Below are 16,876 nucleotides of genomic sequence, written 5' to 3' on the forward strand. Positions count from 1 at the left end.
ACGACATTTTAGAAATCCTCTTGTCCCACACTCGCTCTACTTATCTTTCGAAAAAAAGCTCAACTATTATAGCAACTTACATTACCACGCCTTTTCCAGTCATACTTAGACTTACTACATAATCAATAAAAGTATACATCAGATATGAGGATTACGGTTATATTAGGTTTTACTGTATGTTTGACCAATGCTTTTCCTTTGGATTTCCCCGAATGGACAACAAATGCAGTTTCATTTTTTACCAATGATGGGTATCGGAACAGCGATAGATTAATCAAATTAGGTCCAGAAAACTATAGAATTGTTTCGGAGAACGAGAAATTAAAGTTGAAAAGAAACAAGATTAATTTTATCGATGTCACTAATCAAATACCTATTGAAAGCGCAATTGAACAAGGTTTAACTTTGAAACCAGCTCCTCCTTCACTTTGGCGGAAATTCCAATTAATGGGATCTAAACAAATTACAACTTTAAAGAAGAAAATCCCAGTATACAACTACCCGAAACACCCTCAATATGAAAAAAAGGTATTGAGTATTTTCCAATCCATAAACGTTGAGTTTATGCAAGAAAAATTGAGCAAGTTTACCTCCTTTTACACCAGATATTATAAATCAGATTATGGTGCTGAAAGTGCTGAATGGTTATATCAACAAATCTCAGATATCATTGCGCCAGTTAAAGATACTGTAACAATATCTAAGGTTGAACACAAAGGATGGAAACAGTTTTCCATTATTGTCTCCATTCCTGGAAAAGTGACTGATAAAGTTGTTGTTGGTGCCCATCAAGATTCCGCCAACTTAATTTTGCCAAATTTAATGAAAGCACCAGGTGCTGACGACGATGGATCAGGAACAGTTACAATTTTAGAGTCATTACGTCTTTTGATTGCTTCGTATAAAGATGGCACTTTCAAACCATACAACACTTTGGAGTTCCATTGGTATTCTGCGGAAGAAGGTGGATTATTGGGTTCGATTGATGTTTTCACTAGATATTCAGAAAGCAACCAAGTTGTAGTAGGGATGTTACAACAAGATATGACAGGATACACTCAAGGATCAATTGACCAAGGTATTGAGCCTCATTTCGGTTTGATTGCAGATTACACTAGTGTTGAATTGAACAATTTCTTGAAACAAATAATCACAAACTACAACTCCATTCCTTATCACGAGTCTGAATGTGGATATGCTTGTTCCGACCATGCAAGTGCATTGGAGAATGGGTATCCATCTTCATTCTTAATTGAAAGTGAAATGAAATATAGCAACAAGTACATCCATTCTACCATGGATACAATCGACAGATTGGATTGGGCTCATATCAAAGAGCATGTCAAATTAACCGTTGCTTACGCATACGAATTAAGTTTAGCTAGAAATCTTTATTAAAAAAAAAAACATAGTTTAGATATACAGCGCATTTGTGTTTACTACATTTTATTCTTCTTGAAATCTCCAAAGAATAAAAGGAAACAAAAAAAGTCGTCTACTCTTCTTGGTGAGAGCTGCTTTCACCTTCACCTTCACCTTCACCTTCACCTTCTGTTTTCTTTCTATAACTAGCAATATCGAAACCTGTTTGAATCAATGAAATATCACTTGTGACTTTGTGAGTTTCTGGATCTTCATGACGTCTCTGACGCAAAGCTGCATCAACATGAACAAGGCTACCAACTTTCAAGAGCTTTTCCAAACGTTCAATTTGAACTGGATCAAATGCAACAACTCTGTACCAAGTAGGAATATTACCGTTCGACTCTCTGTCGTAACGGTTCACAGCAACACTATAAGTAACATATTTGGTACCACTTTCAGATTCTCTAAAGTCAACATTTCCAACTCTACCAAACAATTGAGCTTTGGCAAAGTCACGCTTAACAGCTGTGGAAGTAAATGAACGAGTAAATGATCTTAACATTATTATTATTTTTAATTGATTATCCAAATGTAATGAAATATATACTTCACTATCAATGGCTTGTTAACTTTTTGTTTTTGTTGTGGTTTTTTTTTTCCTGTCCTGTGTCAGACAATTTTAAAATGTATGCGTGTGGGCTTGCACAAACGCTCCTCCAGTATTATGAAACGCGTATGCAAGTTATCAATCGTTTCGGTCATATACCCACGACCTTTTCTTCTATTTAATATGTAATAGTTGCAAATGGTGTGTTGATGGGTGAGGAAAGAAGGTATATCCTAACCAGAGTTTCGAAAATTCAAGTTTGGAAATACCAAGTCACATTGAGATTTGGATTTGAATCTTTTAACAGGTTTAGGACAATTGTACACCATATTGTTATTATCACGTCTGTGTTTCCGAGGATTACTGTGAATCAGCATATTCTCTGGAGAGTGTCCCATTTGTGTATTAAACTCTTGATGTGGGGCTGCTGTGAAATTTTCCAGCTCGATATCTCTAGTGGATTGCAAAAACAGACTCCCCTCTGCTTCACTAGGCAAACTATTCCCTATTGAAATCGAATTCAAACAATTTATATCACAAGTTTTACTATCAAACAGGCAATCACGCTCCTTACCTTGATGTGAAGATTCCCTTGTTGTTACCTTGTTTATTCCATATTCTAAAAAGGATGATTCTACTAACTCCAATTCTAACTTACTGGTTAATTCATGTGTGTTTAATTGTGTTGTTGGATAATCAATCGACGAGTCTGCTCCTTCTTTGACCAGACCGTTACTACTAGAATTCTTTTTCTCATTTAGTGCTTGATCTTTGGAAGTACTTCCGTGATTTTTAAATAGATAATGTAGTCGTTTATTTCTAAGGTTTGTTGTTGGCGACAGATTGTTTGTGTTGCAAATTTTTGACAGACCAAACATCCAACTGATGGAGTCGGGAATATAGCTTTCCGGACAAGAAGTGCTTTCTTCGATCTTGTCATTCCATACATTCAACTGATTTAACTCTGAAGCGGTAACCATCTGTTGGAACTGTGGTATATTAAAAACAAACTATACTAAATCAGGTAAAACAGGTTTTAACCCCAAATACACTACCACTGATAAGATATATGACAGAGAGTTTTTTAATCACTCATTTTTATTTTGTTTGTGTGTCTTACAATATTAGTAATTCTTCTTAGTGTGTGTGGGTTTAATTATTATTACTATGACACACACTTACTCTCTTCTATGTCTCCGCTTACATCACACATCACACGTTTGAAAACACCCACCCCCTTTTTCTTATCTACAAAAAAAAAATAACAAACTCACTATAACTACTAAACCTTTTTTTTTATTTATTTATTTTGTATTTTGTTATATTAATCAAACTATTATCATTCATCTATATATACATCCCCATCGATTCATCTGACATAATAGTATGTATGATCATACAGAGGGAAAATCACCCTTTTTATTATTACCAAGGTCTCAATGATTAGTGTGGCTAGCGTCTGTTACTACTTACCCCGTGTTTGTAGATAATTGCCACTCAATCTTTAATTGACCATCGACCACAAAAATAATATGGAAATAATACTAACAGAACTTAGAAACATCACTCATAATGAGATCACAATTCAAAGACGAGCATCCTTTTGGTATGTATTACATGATTTTTAGTCCTCTGAATCTTCTTCCGATCATCATATACTAACATTTTCGTGGGTGTTATTCTTTAATAGAAAAGAGACAAGCCGAGGCAGCCAGAATTGCTCAGAGGTTCAAGGATAGAGTACCAGTCATCTGTGAAAAGGTTGAGAATTCCGATATCCCCGAAATTGATAAACGTAAATATTTAGTGCCAGTGGATTTGACTGTTGGTCAATTTGTTTACGTTATTAGAAAAAGAATCAAGTTACCAAGCGAAAAAGCCATTTTCATCTTTGTCAATGACATATTACCCCCAACCGCTGCATTAATCAGTACAATCTACGAAGAACACAAGGACGAAGATGGTTTCTTATACGTTTTATACTCTGGAGAGAATACTTTTGGCGAGAAACTAGCAATTGACATTTCATCATTAGATTTCAGTGATATCCCTGATTATGTTTAAAGGAGATACCAAACCCTAAGAGTTTTCTTCACATGGCACTTTGAAGGTATTGATTTAGTTTGCATTGTTATGAAGAGTATCTGAGGATTATAGTGTTATGTCAATAACCATTGGCGGGAATACAGAAAAGCTGCCTACCTACTTTTGTTTTTCAAATCTCACGCAATTGTGCTGGACTAATGCGTTGATGTGTTTGGTTGAATCTCATTTATAATCTTATGAAGTATTCTGGATGTGTATCTGTGTGTTTTCTTTTACCCTCTTGTTTCCCTTTTTATTTGTCGTCTTTTTTTTTTACAATCATTTTGGTATAGGTAAATGTAAAGTTGAATTTCATATTCTATTTTTAAACAAATTTATAGCATCTATTTTATTTACTTTAAAGTATGTAATCTATGTAGTATGGTCCCACGAAGTGAACTTGTCTTGAGAAACAATTCAAGACTTTTCACTCAACTCTGCATCTATATGTTGATGTTCAATGCCATCAAGGATTTCACATTCGTCTTCAACATCAATAGTTTTACATGGACCATGATAATGTTTTCTCAGATAGAGCATATAGTAGATGTAAGAAAGTATTATAACAGCTGGTGTAATGACACATGTGTAGTTCATGGTATCCTTGTCGACGTGACTAGAAGCTGGGAGCATAACCATGACAATAGTATAAAATCCAAAGATCACAGAGATCCATTCAATCAAAGGTGAGAATACCTTACCCAAATAGAACTTTCCTGGAACAAAAAGTTTGCGTCCGCTTGTCAACCTGAGGAGAGTTGGTGTAGACCATGCCAAATAGTTTCCAGCAATGTAAAGAGAAAACAATGCGTTTGCAGCAACAGTACCGATCAAAACAAGCAAACCCATGATGACTGAGCAAATACCACCAAAAATAACGGCATTAATAGGAGTGGACAAATTTTTATTAACACGCTTGATCCAGAAACTGAAGGGCAACCCATTGTCACGACTAAATGCCCAGATTTGACGAGAAATTGCAGTAAGGATAGATGAACCCATAAGGAACTGACAGATCAGCATAAATGTCATAAAGAACAATGCCCACTTTTTACCCAAAACATCGTAAATGATCTGTGCCATTGGTTGGCCAAACTTTGATCCAAGAATATGTCCTTCAATGTCATCTGTTTGTATACAAAACAAGGTGACAATAATTATGATTGTTCCCAATGTACCACAAGCACTAATCGATCCCAATATACCAATTGGAATGACTCTACCGGCATTGTGTACTTCTTCAGATTGATGGATAACACTGTCAAAGGCACCAATTGTCCAAATTGCTGGAAGCCAGGCAGCGGAAATTTGAGTCCAACCAATTGGCCAATCCGATAAATTCTCAAATTCACCAAAGACATAAGAGGCAGGTTTGAATTTACCTCTGGAACCAACAAGCATAGCAAGAATATACACGATGATAATGAAAACATTGCAGACAACGGAAACAGTTTGTAAATGTGCACAGTTTTTACTTGACAAACAAGTTACTGCTACTTCTGCAATGACACAGGCCACAAACACTCCGTATAATTTAGCTTGAGTAACTTCAAAATCTCCATCTCGAGCAATAACGACAATTGCATAAACTTGAATTGCAAAACCATACACCACAGAACAGAAACTACCTACAAGAGCAATGGAATTTGTGTTACCAATTAAATATGAAAGTACAGTCTTGACTCTTGGAGGAGCATAATAGTTTGTCCAATAATATAAACCACCACTAGTGGAAATAGAAGAACCCGAAATAGACATAGCCACCCCGATAGTAAGAATCAATAACGAAGAAATAACCCACCCCCAGAGAAAACCAGCTGGACCAGCAACTATACCTTGGGAAAAAATAGAAGCTATACTTGGCAATAATCCCATGATGGAGAATGCCACTCCAAAACATTGAAAGGTTGAAAAATGACGTTTCAATTCTTGTTTATAACCTAATTGACCCAACATTTCCACGTCATTGGAAGCAAGGTTGGGATCTATCCTTCTCCCTTCCACATTCTGTGTGTTGTTGTAGTATTCTTTGTGGGATTTCACTTGTTCAACCAACTCCTCTTGAGAAAGAACAGTATGAATCTTCAGCATTTGTACGATTATATTTGAATAAACAAATTTGGGATGGGAAAACTGGAAAATTTCAGATACATCTTCCTTGGGTTGCAATTTATACAACTTAGATATGTTTCAAAAGCTATCTATAATTACTCGATATCAACAAAAATCAGCAATGTGGCTGAATAGATTAAGTCAACTTCACAAGAAACAAATTCTCTTAACAAAATAGGAAGGTCCAGCAGTACCCTTCAAACAGTTTTATTAGGAGCGAAAGACGCAGATGCGAAATAATTTAATCCTTATCAGTTAATCAATTACGTTCTACGGAAAAATGAAAAGAAACCCACCAAGATGTAGGTATGCTTTTTTGGTACCTCTATCGTATCTGTATATCGTTGTAAGCTTCAGATAACTGTTCATAACTATAAAGAGATTCAACGATAAGTAGTCGTGCATGCTTATTGTCATTACACCCAACCAATAGCAATCATTCCTGCGGTGTCAATCAATCATATCTAGAGATTTTTTTTTAGACCCCACAGATAGCTTAATGAGATAAGAGAACAATTATAAGGCACGGCAATTTATACTAGTATTTCCAAGATAAGAAGTTAGACACCCATTTCAAATACCGATGATCAGATGTAAAGTGATATGAGCATTTAAAATCAAAATTATCGACTCGAAATTGTAAATTCTCATTGAGACGAATGGAAATATGACTTCTGCTCTACAAGATCTGCTTTCGGGTCACCGATTTAACAACAAGCTAGTAAACCGAAGTCTATTAAAGATTAGTTTTGTTTTTGCTGAACCAGCGCTACCATACTCGATTTAAAATCTAGGGCTATAGCCCTAATACTATTTTTTTTAATTTGAGCTTTCCACACGACTAGCATTTTTTCTCTTGAGACCATCGCACAACTGAATCTTACAAAAGAAAACTGAAACGAACAAAAATTTTTCACTTGACCTTGTTCTCTTTTCCTCTAGTAATCAACCAACAAGTTCCAAAAATGGCTACGTATGTCATCGACTTCCATATTGTCTAGTAACCAAAACGAACACCAAGTTCAATGGGATTGCTAAGACGTTGATACGGAAAACAAAAGATACGAGATTAGTTAAAATCCCTGGTTTAGAATAGTCTATATCCAGGGTGGTGAACTTTACCTGCATTTTGTTTTTACAAAATCATGTAATGTTTTTTCACCTAATACCTTGTGAGAGGTATTTTCTCACAGTAACTGTGAGGTATTGTCATTGTCAAACCGCTTGGACTAGTTATTTTTTATTATTAAATGTTTTGACTTTGATTAAATTGATTTTACCAAGGGAAAATCAGATTATCTTGCAGCCTTTTTACTATCTTCGTTTTAGCCAATGCCTGATACATCTGTTTTCTTCTGAGTAATTTGTGAATATTGCCACTGTTGAATGTGAAATAGAATGAACTTGGCAGTTCAGTTCTATGTTCATGTATATAATCTTTCCGATGTATACAACATTCAATAATATTCATTATTTCTTAAAGGAGAGGCACACGTACTTTACGTTTTGCAAAACTAGGCTGTTTGTAATACAGCAACAAAATACTAACATTCCTTCGTAGCACTTTGAAACCAGAAACTTTACAAAAGAAAGAAAAAGCTCAACAAAAAACTGCTGAAGAAAGAGCTGCTGCCAAGAAGGTCAGAAAAGCTGTATGTACATTTCCATTTAAATTTTTTTCCCAGACATCACAACGCTCATAACTTTTTATTTTTGAAGATGAAACCATACCATTGACTATGGCTAGCATTTATGCAATGTTGTCTTTCAGTTAACCATCTTTCGGGACTGAGAAAATATTTTAGCTATAATATGAGTGTTTGTTGGATGACTTTTTTCTGAAAAATCAAGTTTACTAACTATTAAATCTTTATAGGCCAACAAAGAAAAGAGAAAGGTTATCTTTGACAGAGCTGCTGCTTACCAAAAGGAATACACTGAAGCTGAAAGATCTGTCATCAAAGCCAAGAGAGATGCTAAAGCTTCTAACTCTTACTACGTTGATGCTCAACCAAAATTGGTTTTCGTTGTCAGAATCAAGGGTATTAACAAGATTCCACCAAAGCCAAGAAAGGTCTTGCAATTATTAAGATTGACCCAAATCAATGCTGGTGTTTTTGTCAGATTGACTAAAGCCACCTCTGAATTGATCAAATTGGCTGAACCATACGTTGCTTACGGTTACCCATCTTTGTCTACCATCAGACAATTAGTTTACAAGAGAGGTTTCGGTAAGGTCAACAAGCAAAGAATTGCTTTGTCCGACAATGCCATCATTGAAGCCAACTTGGGTAAATTCAACATCTTGTCTATTGAAGATTTGATTCACGAAATTTACACTGTTGGTCCAAACTTCAAACAAGTCAGCAACTTCTTGTGGCCATTCAAATTATCCAATCCAAACGGTGGTTTCAGAGCCAGAAAATTCCAACACTTTATCCAAGGTGGTGACACCGGTAACAGAGAACAATTCATTAACGCTTTGGTCAAACAAATGAACTAAGTTTAATGTATCATTTCAAACTTACCTTATCTACCTACTACACCTCACACCCTTTTTTTTTCCTAAGAAGATTCAAAGTTAAGAGAATAATATTTTCTCAATGTGTATAATTGATTAATAAATTTTAATTTATCTTTCTATGAACCTTTTTATTTTTTTATTCATTTCTTTTTGTACTGCACTAGTTTTTTTTGATGTATTTAGTTTATTAATGGGATTTACAATCATTATTTTTATATTTATTTTTCATTATGTGTCTCTAATAATTTGAGTTGCTATTTATTTATTTACCACTCGAGATAATGATATATTAGTTTTTCAAGCCAAGGAATATTTCGCCATACATCAAACCCAAGTCTATAGTTTAGTCTATTTTTCCCATAGCTATCGTAAACATAGGTTGCTGGACTGGGTGATGTAGAGAACAACAATATTCCTGTGCGATAGGTCATTTGTACAACCATTCCAAATAACCAAGCAGTTAAAACTAGCAACATTATATTCAAAGCAAACATCTTGGTGCTTTTATTATCCATTTTGTATTTAAGCAAAATGTACCATTGCTTTATTATAGGCAAACTAGTTACAAACTTCTTTAGGTTAGATGTATCATCATTCGTCTTGTTGATCAACTTTTCCTTTAGTCTTCCCACTAGCTTATCCTGCTCAAGTATGCTTTGTTTAAGTTTATTCATAGCCTTGCTTGTTTCGAGTTGTTGCTGCTCCAACTGATGTATACGTTTTTTATACTCTTTACCAACTTGGTCCAATTTTTTGATAGTCAAATCGCGTTCTTTCAATTGCAAATGATAAACAGCATTTGATTTGTTCACTGGTGGTTGCCTCGATAGTTGTGATTCAAGCTCTTGTATATGCTTTTTAAGTGTAAGATTTTCACCCTTGAGGGTCTTTACTGCAAGCAATTGTTCATCAATTTGAGACAATAGCAGCGAATACTTCAAGTCTTTCGATTCTAGGGCCTGTGTTTTTTCTTTGATATAATCGTCTTTTTGTCTCAACTCATCCCAAACTTTGTACTTATACTCACGATTAGGCAAGAGTCTTGGTATTTTAGTATTTGTCATAGAATCATTCAGTAAGCTATTTTGTTCAATTCGTCGTTTAATTTCATATGACGTTAGTTTATGTCTATTGAACAAAAATATTTCAAAATTCCCAAACTCAACAGATCGGTCTATAAACTTTTTGAGCTCCTGCTTTTGAAGTTTCTTCATAGGATCACTTTGTATAAATTGTTTGATTATTTCATTTTCTCGTTCATTAAATAGTGAATCTTTCTGCAATATATCTTGAATTTCATTGATAATAGGTCGGATCTGGGATAAAAATATAAAGTCAGAAGTTCCTCTTACTCGTTTCCAACATATATCAATTAACTTATCTATTATATTTTGTTGAGTTGCTATCATGAATGGAAGATCGCTTGGAATAGGTGCATCTATTAAGATCAAGTTGTAAAATAAGTTGAAAATTTAACGAAAAGCAAAACAAAGAAAATTGTAAGTTTTGTTTCTCGTGAAGAAAAAAAAAAAAAGACATTTGATCAAAGCGCGTTTGTTTGTGTGTATTTTATGTATTGAGTTGTACGAATTCTATGGACAGAAGTTGATTGCTTTATGCTATTTATTTCTCAACAGTTATTGCTTGGGTCAGTTCAGTTTGAGAAGTCGAAAGGTTTTCTGAATGTTCTAGTTCAGTCTGTTTTACAGCATCTCTATTATCCTCAGTTTTATTAGAGATTTTGTCAACAGTAATATTTGTAACTTGTGGGGCAACTGACTGTTGTGCCAGAATTTGAGCCTTCTCCGAATTATTAGACGCTTCTTCAGGTGCCACATTCTTTTCAGCAATTTGTAGACCTCCAGCTGGTATCTCAGTATCAAGAGCAGTACCAGCCCTTGTCTCAACTAATTTTTCAACTGTATCTGAATTGCTTTTTTCTTGATTGCTAGTAGGCTCTTTATTGCTTGACAATAACGCCGGTTCATCCTTTTGAGTCACTTGTTCAACATTATCCGTGGTAGGAACATTCTCAATCGGTTTGATTTCACTGCTCAACTTTTTAGCATCTTCAAGAATCTTTTCATATTCCCTAATCAAATTCAAAACATGATCCCAAATGTCATTTAATAGCACACCGTTGCCATACAATTTGCGCAATATGAATCTTAAACAGTCTAGTTTAGTGGTAATATCACTCTGTAAAACGACTCGTGCTATTTGGTCTTGTAACCCTATATGATGTTTGGTTAATTCATCAATCAAGTCCTTCATAATAATCATTTCATTAATTGACTGAGCATTTAATAATTCACCGTGCGCATAGATTTCTTTTAATTCACCAAGAGTAATTTGGTCTTGCAAAAATTGATTGTAATTACTTGACATGCTTATCACGAGACACGTTGGACAAATATATTTATCAGCATCTGGATTTGAAACATCTTTAACACACTGAACATGATACCATTCATTACACTTGTCACATTCAACCATGGTACCATACTCATATTCTCTGCATACACAATAATATTGGGGGGTAATCTCGTCATCTTCCTGTAAAGCATCAGCCTGATCCAGTTTAATTGCCAAGTACGAAGAAGATTCTTCATATTTGTCGTCCTCGGATAAACTAAACTCAGATTTATAAAGCAAATGCAACAATTTTTCCACTAGTTTTGCATTGATAGTCAATTTTGAGTTTAAGTGATCAACATCAATTCTTTTATTTAGTGTAGTAATAACTTTAGTTGTACAGAGTTTATTCCAACTCGAGTCAATCCATGATTCAACTGATGCCAACTTTTTAGATAAGACTTCACTTTCAAACTTTAAACCGCTTTCCAACACAGAATTATGCAACTGTTTGAGTTCAGGATACGAAGCTGACTCCAATTCTTTGAATTGCTCAATCAACTTAATATTAATATGTAATTTAGATAACTCAAGGTAATTATTCATAGAAATAAACAACTTTTCAGTACTAAATCTTTTTGCAATATCACCTAATCGATTCAAGTCCAACTCCTGTACATAATTGTATTTTAAAAATTTTGATACCTCATGGTCAAAGGCATTACTTGCATTTAATATGGCTTCCACTTCTTTAATCATTGGCAAATCGTCTGTGGATAATACAGAAATCCCCTGGTCCAAAAATTTGCGCAAATCCACGATTGAAAACACTTCATTCTTGTCTCCATAAGGATCTACTCCTTTTTCAATCAAAGAATAAGTTCGCAACCATTTCAACCGATCTCTGATTCGAATGATGAAATTTAATGATGGAATATCAAGACCAAAACTTTCTCCCAAACTGATTAAGTCATCAAATTCTTGAATAGATTTGTTTTTCTTGGACAATAATAACCTACTAGCCTTGTCAAAATTCTCAATTTCGTTTTTAAATTCTAAGATTTGTTCAATTTCAGAACACATAAAGTTTAATTGCGGTATACTGTCAACCAATTTCAACAAGTCAGTATAAGAATAAAATTTTTCACGGAAAACATCATTACCGTTTCTAATCCTTTGTTGATGCTTTATAGACAATAAATTCTGACATTTTTCAACGAAAGCATTTGAATTATCAATAAAAGACCGCAAATTTTCTACTTGATCTTTGAACTTTTTAAACTTTTCTTGATCAATATCTTGTTGTTTAACAGCTGATGAGACAATTGATGAGTAAATTTTCTCACCATCGCTTAGTATTCCTTTATATGTTTTCAATAAAATATCCGAATTCTCTCTCATCAATTGTTCATAATTAGTAACCCAAGATTCAAAATCAACAGAATAACCATTCAATACTCTTGAAAAATACCTTAGTTTCTCATCAGAATAACACAACTGTAGTTCTAGTTGAAACTGTTTAATAGAATTTTGTTGTTCTTCTTGTTCTTGTTGTTGACATTGTATGAACTTTTGCATTGATATAATTATTGACTTCTTGGATTTTGGATCTGTCACCACTATTCTGGATGGATAAAGGTTAGCAAAGAAATCATCTGACAACATATCAACTGTGTCGTCGACTACCACTTCTTTAATTCTAAACTTTCTTACTTCATTTCTAAGATTGATCTCCTCTTGATACAATTGATCATACATTGATGCTGCTTTATAGAATATATCTGAATCAAATAGTAAGTTAGTACCTCCTTCATACATCAATGCAAGGTTTACAAGTAATTTAAATGTCAGAAATCCAGGTATGATATTCTGTTTTGCTAACCACTTTTCACTCTCCAATGCATAATTTAGCCAACTTTTTGTTGCTAGATTGACTTCTTCACTCAAATTAAACCCGAATGATATTGTCGAAGAGAATGTTTTGGGGAATTTTATAATGCATTCTCCTGGTTCCTGTATCGTTGTAGTATATCTAATACCAAAACGATCGAGTAATTCTGGCGTAATCATAAATTCTTGATTGTAATTGAATTTTGCACCCTCGCCAATAAAGTTGGCAAATCCTTCATTTCCAATATTTAATCGTACATCTTTGTCAACATTAATTAGATTATCTAACGTTTTCAAAACAACTTCATAATCCACATCTTCATCCAGTTTTTTCAAAAGATTCATTACTTTATCAATATCCACCTGTTTTTTATTATTTATATTTGATCTCAGTTGGTCTTTCATCTGTATGTTTTCAAGTAATCTTTCAAATTTTTCAAATTCCAGTTCTGGGATGAAATACCATTTTTTGACTGCTCCAAAAAACTGGAAATTGATTAAATTAGTGAAATGATCTTCACAAGTCCAATTTTCCGTAGAAAAAGTCATCCCAATATTTATTCTTGATTCATTTAAATCATAATCGTTAACATCAGTTTTATCTAGAGCACCCAACAAAGCGTTTGGCAAAATTGGTAAGTTATGTAAATTCCATGGATGCAATGCTGACTTGAATAATTTTTTAATATATTGATCATCATTGAATCTTTGCAGATCAAATTGGACAAACTGGTTTACTGTAGAATTACCAGTTTTAATCGAGTTTGACGAGTTATGAGGGCCCAGTTTAGCATGAGACAAATTCAAATGTTCACTATTTAAATAATTTTTGTAATTTATCAAATCATCACCCATTTTCACAAACCCAGATCCATTTATGTAATTCGGAATATCTTTCCCCATTTCCAATTCTAAACCGAAATTCAACAAATTTGATCCCTTGCTACTACTAATATATTCCCAATATAATTTCTCTAGACATTGATGAGATATCAAGTTCCGATCGGTAACATTGACGTTGTTAAACTGGATCAGGTTGTTCTGAACCAAAAACTCTTGGAATTTTATATCCTTTTCCATGAATTGTCGCAATGTATAAATAGAAGCTATTTTGGGTGCCGCTTTAACTCTCGAATCATCTTGACTATTTGCTATGTAGCGAATTGCAGAATCCAACTGTGTTTGAGGCAGTATACTAATGTCCACTTTTTCATTTTGTCTCCTTCGTTTTTTCTCATCTTGTTTTATGGTAAAGACATTGGGTTGTTTAACATCGATTGATAATGGGGAATTTAAAAGATATCCTTTTCTTAGTTTTGATTTGACCGATCTTCTAAAATCTTTAGCTGAACCTATAATTAACGGTGCAGTGTAACCCTCAGTTTTAATCCTTTTGTTGGTTGAAAAATCTTCATCTAACCCCCTTTTCCCATTCAAATTCTTTTGTGAATCCTCGTTAGAGTCATCATGATTAACCAAAAAATCGATTTTATTTTCCTTTTTCACTTGTACATGTTTTAGTTCTTCCTCTTTTGCTTCTAAAATAGACTGTTTCTCTCGAAGATATAATTCATACGGATAAAGAATTTTTTGATACGAGGACTTTAAGGAACTACTCAAACTTGTCATAATTTTCCCTTTATAACCTAGTTCTCTACCAATTTGAGCCCAAAGTTTTTTGTTTATCACCTCGACGAACCCACCACGGATCATCACTGATTGAAATAATTTGTACAAATCTAATGGACGTTTATCAATCATGGGCATTTTATTGGTTTGCTGAGAAGCAGAAGAAGCAGAAGCATTACTACCTCTTTTGTTTTCTTGGTCTTCATATTTTACCAGGTCCTCACTTTGAAGAAATTCGAGCAAATCATGATGAAACTTCAATCGCATGTATACTTCATCTTCAGGAGGATTATTTAGTAATTTATTCGTTTGAAACCAAAACAAGTCGGAGTTTATTTGATTTGTGGTTTGAAATAACTCAACATCGTCTTGAGGTAGTTTTACTTTCACAGCACCATATTCTTTACCAACGTCCATTACACTCTCAATGAATGCTATGGGGTCTTTTGTCTGCTCTGGTGTTAAAGAGAAACATGGGACTTCGTTTTTCGAAGAAACAGAGTCGCTAGCAGGCAGTGTTAAAATCTTGCTAGGCAAATTTCTATAATCCAAAGGTATACTAGCTTTGAGTTTTTGCTGAGGCAAATTAAATGGTGAATAATTGAAATTTGTCAGTTGACCATTGAATAAGATCTTTTTGTTTTGCCTAATAACTTCAAAAGTTTTCAAATCAGGCAAGGACGAGTTATTAAAGAATCTTGAGGTTTTAGGGAACTTGGCCTTGGGATTGTAGATGGTTTCTGTTTGTTCATTGTTGACACTATGGCTATGATTGTGACTATGGTCATCAGAGTGATAAGACATGATCCATGAGTTTTGACAAAAAATTATGTATATATACTTTGCTTTAAAGTATATAATGTGAATATTTATAAAAAAAGAAGAAGAAAAAGACAATAAAAGAAGGAAATAGGTTGTTCAGAAATTGTCCTCTCAATGTGCTTTGAGTACAATTTTTTTTTTTCATATATTTCATGTGTGGGTGTGAGAGTTGAGAGATATCCAGATATCAGCACTTTATCTAGTTATATATATTTGTTTTGCTTTACATTTATGACGCAAGGATATACATCTCATTCAGTCAAACTGGTTAATCCCTCATTATTGATTAGTTCCTTTAAAGTTCTTGAAACAAAATACCCAACAAAGATTACTCAATTGAAGAATCAAAATCATTTTAGACATATTTCTAAACTTATTTATTAAACTGAACTTATTACTTGACAAAACAAATATAATCTAATATACATTAAGTCTTTTGTAAAAGTATTTTCTAAAACCTATTGTACATACGCCCGAAAATGAAAAATAGCGATATGTAAAGTAAAAAACAAAATAAAAGTCATAAAATGATGATTCTCTTAACACCATTCTTGCATGACACCGAAATAATAATAAACACCAACAAATAGTTGATACGAAAGATCGAAAACCAAAAAGAAATATAACAGAAAGAATAAGCAAAGAATTGAACAAACTGAAATTTAAGGATATCAAGACTAGCAGTGGAAGGTATAATTTAGCTTACATCATGGCAGCAGCAATAGCGACCACACCAACTAAAGCACTAGCAACGTTCTTAGAACCAGCACCTTCAAATGATGTGACATTGGCAGGAGCAACACTAGATGGGGAAAGACTGCTTGGTAAAGTAGTAGTGACAACGACTTCGGTAGTTTCGTAGGAAGTAGAAATAATACATGGCTCTGTAACGGTTACTGTGGTTGGTTCACTAACAACAATTGGTCTCTTTGTGCAAATGTTTTCTTCTTCACAAATAGTCAAAGTGATAGTAGTTGGATAAGGACAGTAAGTAGTGTAGCCAGTAGCAGTTACGTGAGTAGTAACAGTTCCATTTTGAAATTCAGCTAAAGCAACGGAAGATAAAGCAGAACCAGCAATAATTTTTGAAAAGTGCATTTTTAATTTCTAAAGTAAGATTGGGTATTGGATAGTTAACGAATGAAAGAAAACTTACTTTGAACTATTAAAGCTAAATGCAATGATAATGTATAGTAAATAAAAAGAGAAAGAAGAAGGAGAACCGAATGCAAAAAAAAGGAGCAACTTGCTTCATCTTTATATAACTGCAAAAGCACAACAAGAATCTAGGAGTTGAGCATTGTTTACAAGACGATACAATGAATTCAAGAATAGTTTTATAGATGTAATTATCGAATTCAATGTATGAATATGTGAGTTGATTGTGATATCAAGAAAAGAATATGGAAAAGGTATCAATGCTTAAAATGGAAAACAATGCACCTAATTAGGCCATGTTACTGAATTAATAAGAGGACCAAAAGAAA

At 33.8% G+C, this 16,876-nt stretch overlaps 9 protein-coding genes and 1 non-coding gene across 10 annotated transcripts; 4 read left to right on the plus strand and 6 right to left on the minus strand. All coding sequences in view use genetic code 12, as the record gives it.

The window, feature by feature from the left end:
* Positions 1–144: 144 nt before the first annotated feature.
* CAALFM_C105670WA (putative aminopeptidase) lies at positions 145–1,398 on the plus strand (the record flags this gene model as incomplete). Its single annotated transcript, XM_713412.1, has 1 exon — positions 145–1,398. One exon carries the CDS (start codon positions 145–147, stop codon positions 1,396–1,398), a length of 1,254 nt encoding a protein of 417 aa, XP_718505.1.
* A 97-nt stretch (positions 1,399–1,495) lies between these two features.
* On the minus strand, positions 1,496–1,927 carry RIM1 (Rim1p; the record flags this gene model as incomplete). Its single annotated transcript, XM_713411.1, has 1 exon — positions 1,496–1,927. The coding sequence occupies one exon, from the start codon at positions 1,925–1,927 to the stop codon at positions 1,496–1,498; it is 432 nt and encodes a 143-aa protein (XP_718504.1).
* A 278-nt stretch (positions 1,928–2,205) lies between these two features.
* Positions 2,206–2,952, minus strand: CAALFM_C105690CA (uncharacterized protein; the record flags this gene model as incomplete). Its single annotated transcript, XM_713409.1, has 1 exon — positions 2,206–2,952. One exon carries the CDS (start codon positions 2,950–2,952, stop codon positions 2,206–2,208), a length of 747 nt encoding a protein of 248 aa, XP_718502.1.
* A 592-nt stretch (positions 2,953–3,544) lies between these two features.
* On the plus strand, positions 3,545–4,036 carry AUT7 (ubiquitin-like protein; the record flags this gene model as incomplete). Its single annotated transcript, XM_019475108.1, has 2 exons — positions 3,545–3,578; positions 3,663–4,036. 2 exons carry the CDS (start codon positions 3,545–3,547, stop codon positions 4,034–4,036), a joined length of 408 nt encoding a protein of 135 aa, XP_019330653.1.
* Positions 4,037–4,474: 438 nt separating this feature from the next.
* UGA4 (Uga4p) lies at positions 4,475–6,148 on the minus strand (the record flags this gene model as incomplete). The annotated part of the gene is made up of 1 exon (XM_713407.1): positions 4,475–6,148. The coding sequence occupies one exon, from the start codon at positions 6,146–6,148 to the stop codon at positions 4,475–4,477; it is 1,674 nt and encodes a 557-aa protein (XP_718500.1).
* A 986-nt stretch (positions 6,149–7,134) lies between these two features.
* CAALFM_C105720WA (60S ribosomal protein uL30) lies at positions 7,135–8,672 on the plus strand (the record flags this gene model as incomplete). Its single annotated transcript, XM_019475109.1, has 3 exons — positions 7,135–7,142; positions 7,731–7,821; positions 8,046–8,672. 3 exons carry the CDS (start codon positions 7,135–7,137, stop codon positions 8,670–8,672), a joined length of 726 nt encoding a protein of 241 aa, XP_019330654.1.
* On the plus strand, positions 7,882–7,963 carry CAALFM_C105730WA. The gene has a single exon (XR_002086358.1). It is a non-coding gene; the product is annotated as an uncharacterized ncRNA (small nucleolar RNA).
* Positions 8,673–8,959: 287 nt separating the features above from the next.
* Positions 8,960–10,102, minus strand: CAALFM_C105740CA (uncharacterized protein; the record flags this gene model as incomplete). The annotated part of the gene is made up of 1 exon (XM_713406.2): positions 8,960–10,102. One exon carries the CDS (start codon positions 10,100–10,102, stop codon positions 8,960–8,962), a length of 1,143 nt encoding a protein of 380 aa, XP_718499.2.
* A 214-nt stretch (positions 10,103–10,316) lies between these two features.
* Positions 10,317–15,371, minus strand: CAALFM_C105750CA (uncharacterized protein; the record flags this gene model as incomplete). The annotated part of the gene is made up of 1 exon (XM_713404.2): positions 10,317–15,371. One exon carries the CDS (start codon positions 15,369–15,371, stop codon positions 10,317–10,319), a length of 5,055 nt encoding a protein of 1,684 aa, XP_718497.2.
* Positions 15,372–16,091: 720 nt separating this feature from the next.
* PGA26 (Pga26p) lies at positions 16,092–16,487 on the minus strand (the record flags this gene model as incomplete). Its single annotated transcript, XM_713403.2, has 1 exon — positions 16,092–16,487. One exon carries the CDS (start codon positions 16,485–16,487, stop codon positions 16,092–16,094), a length of 396 nt encoding a protein of 131 aa, XP_718496.2.
* Between the last annotated feature and the right edge of the window lie 389 nt (positions 16,488–16,876).

This window comes from Candida albicans, chromosome 1, assembly GCF_000182965.3.
Source record: "Candida albicans SC5314 chromosome 1, complete sequence".
Taxonomy (NCBI): domain Eukaryota; kingdom Fungi; phylum Ascomycota; class Pichiomycetes; order Serinales; family Debaryomycetaceae; genus Candida; species Candida albicans.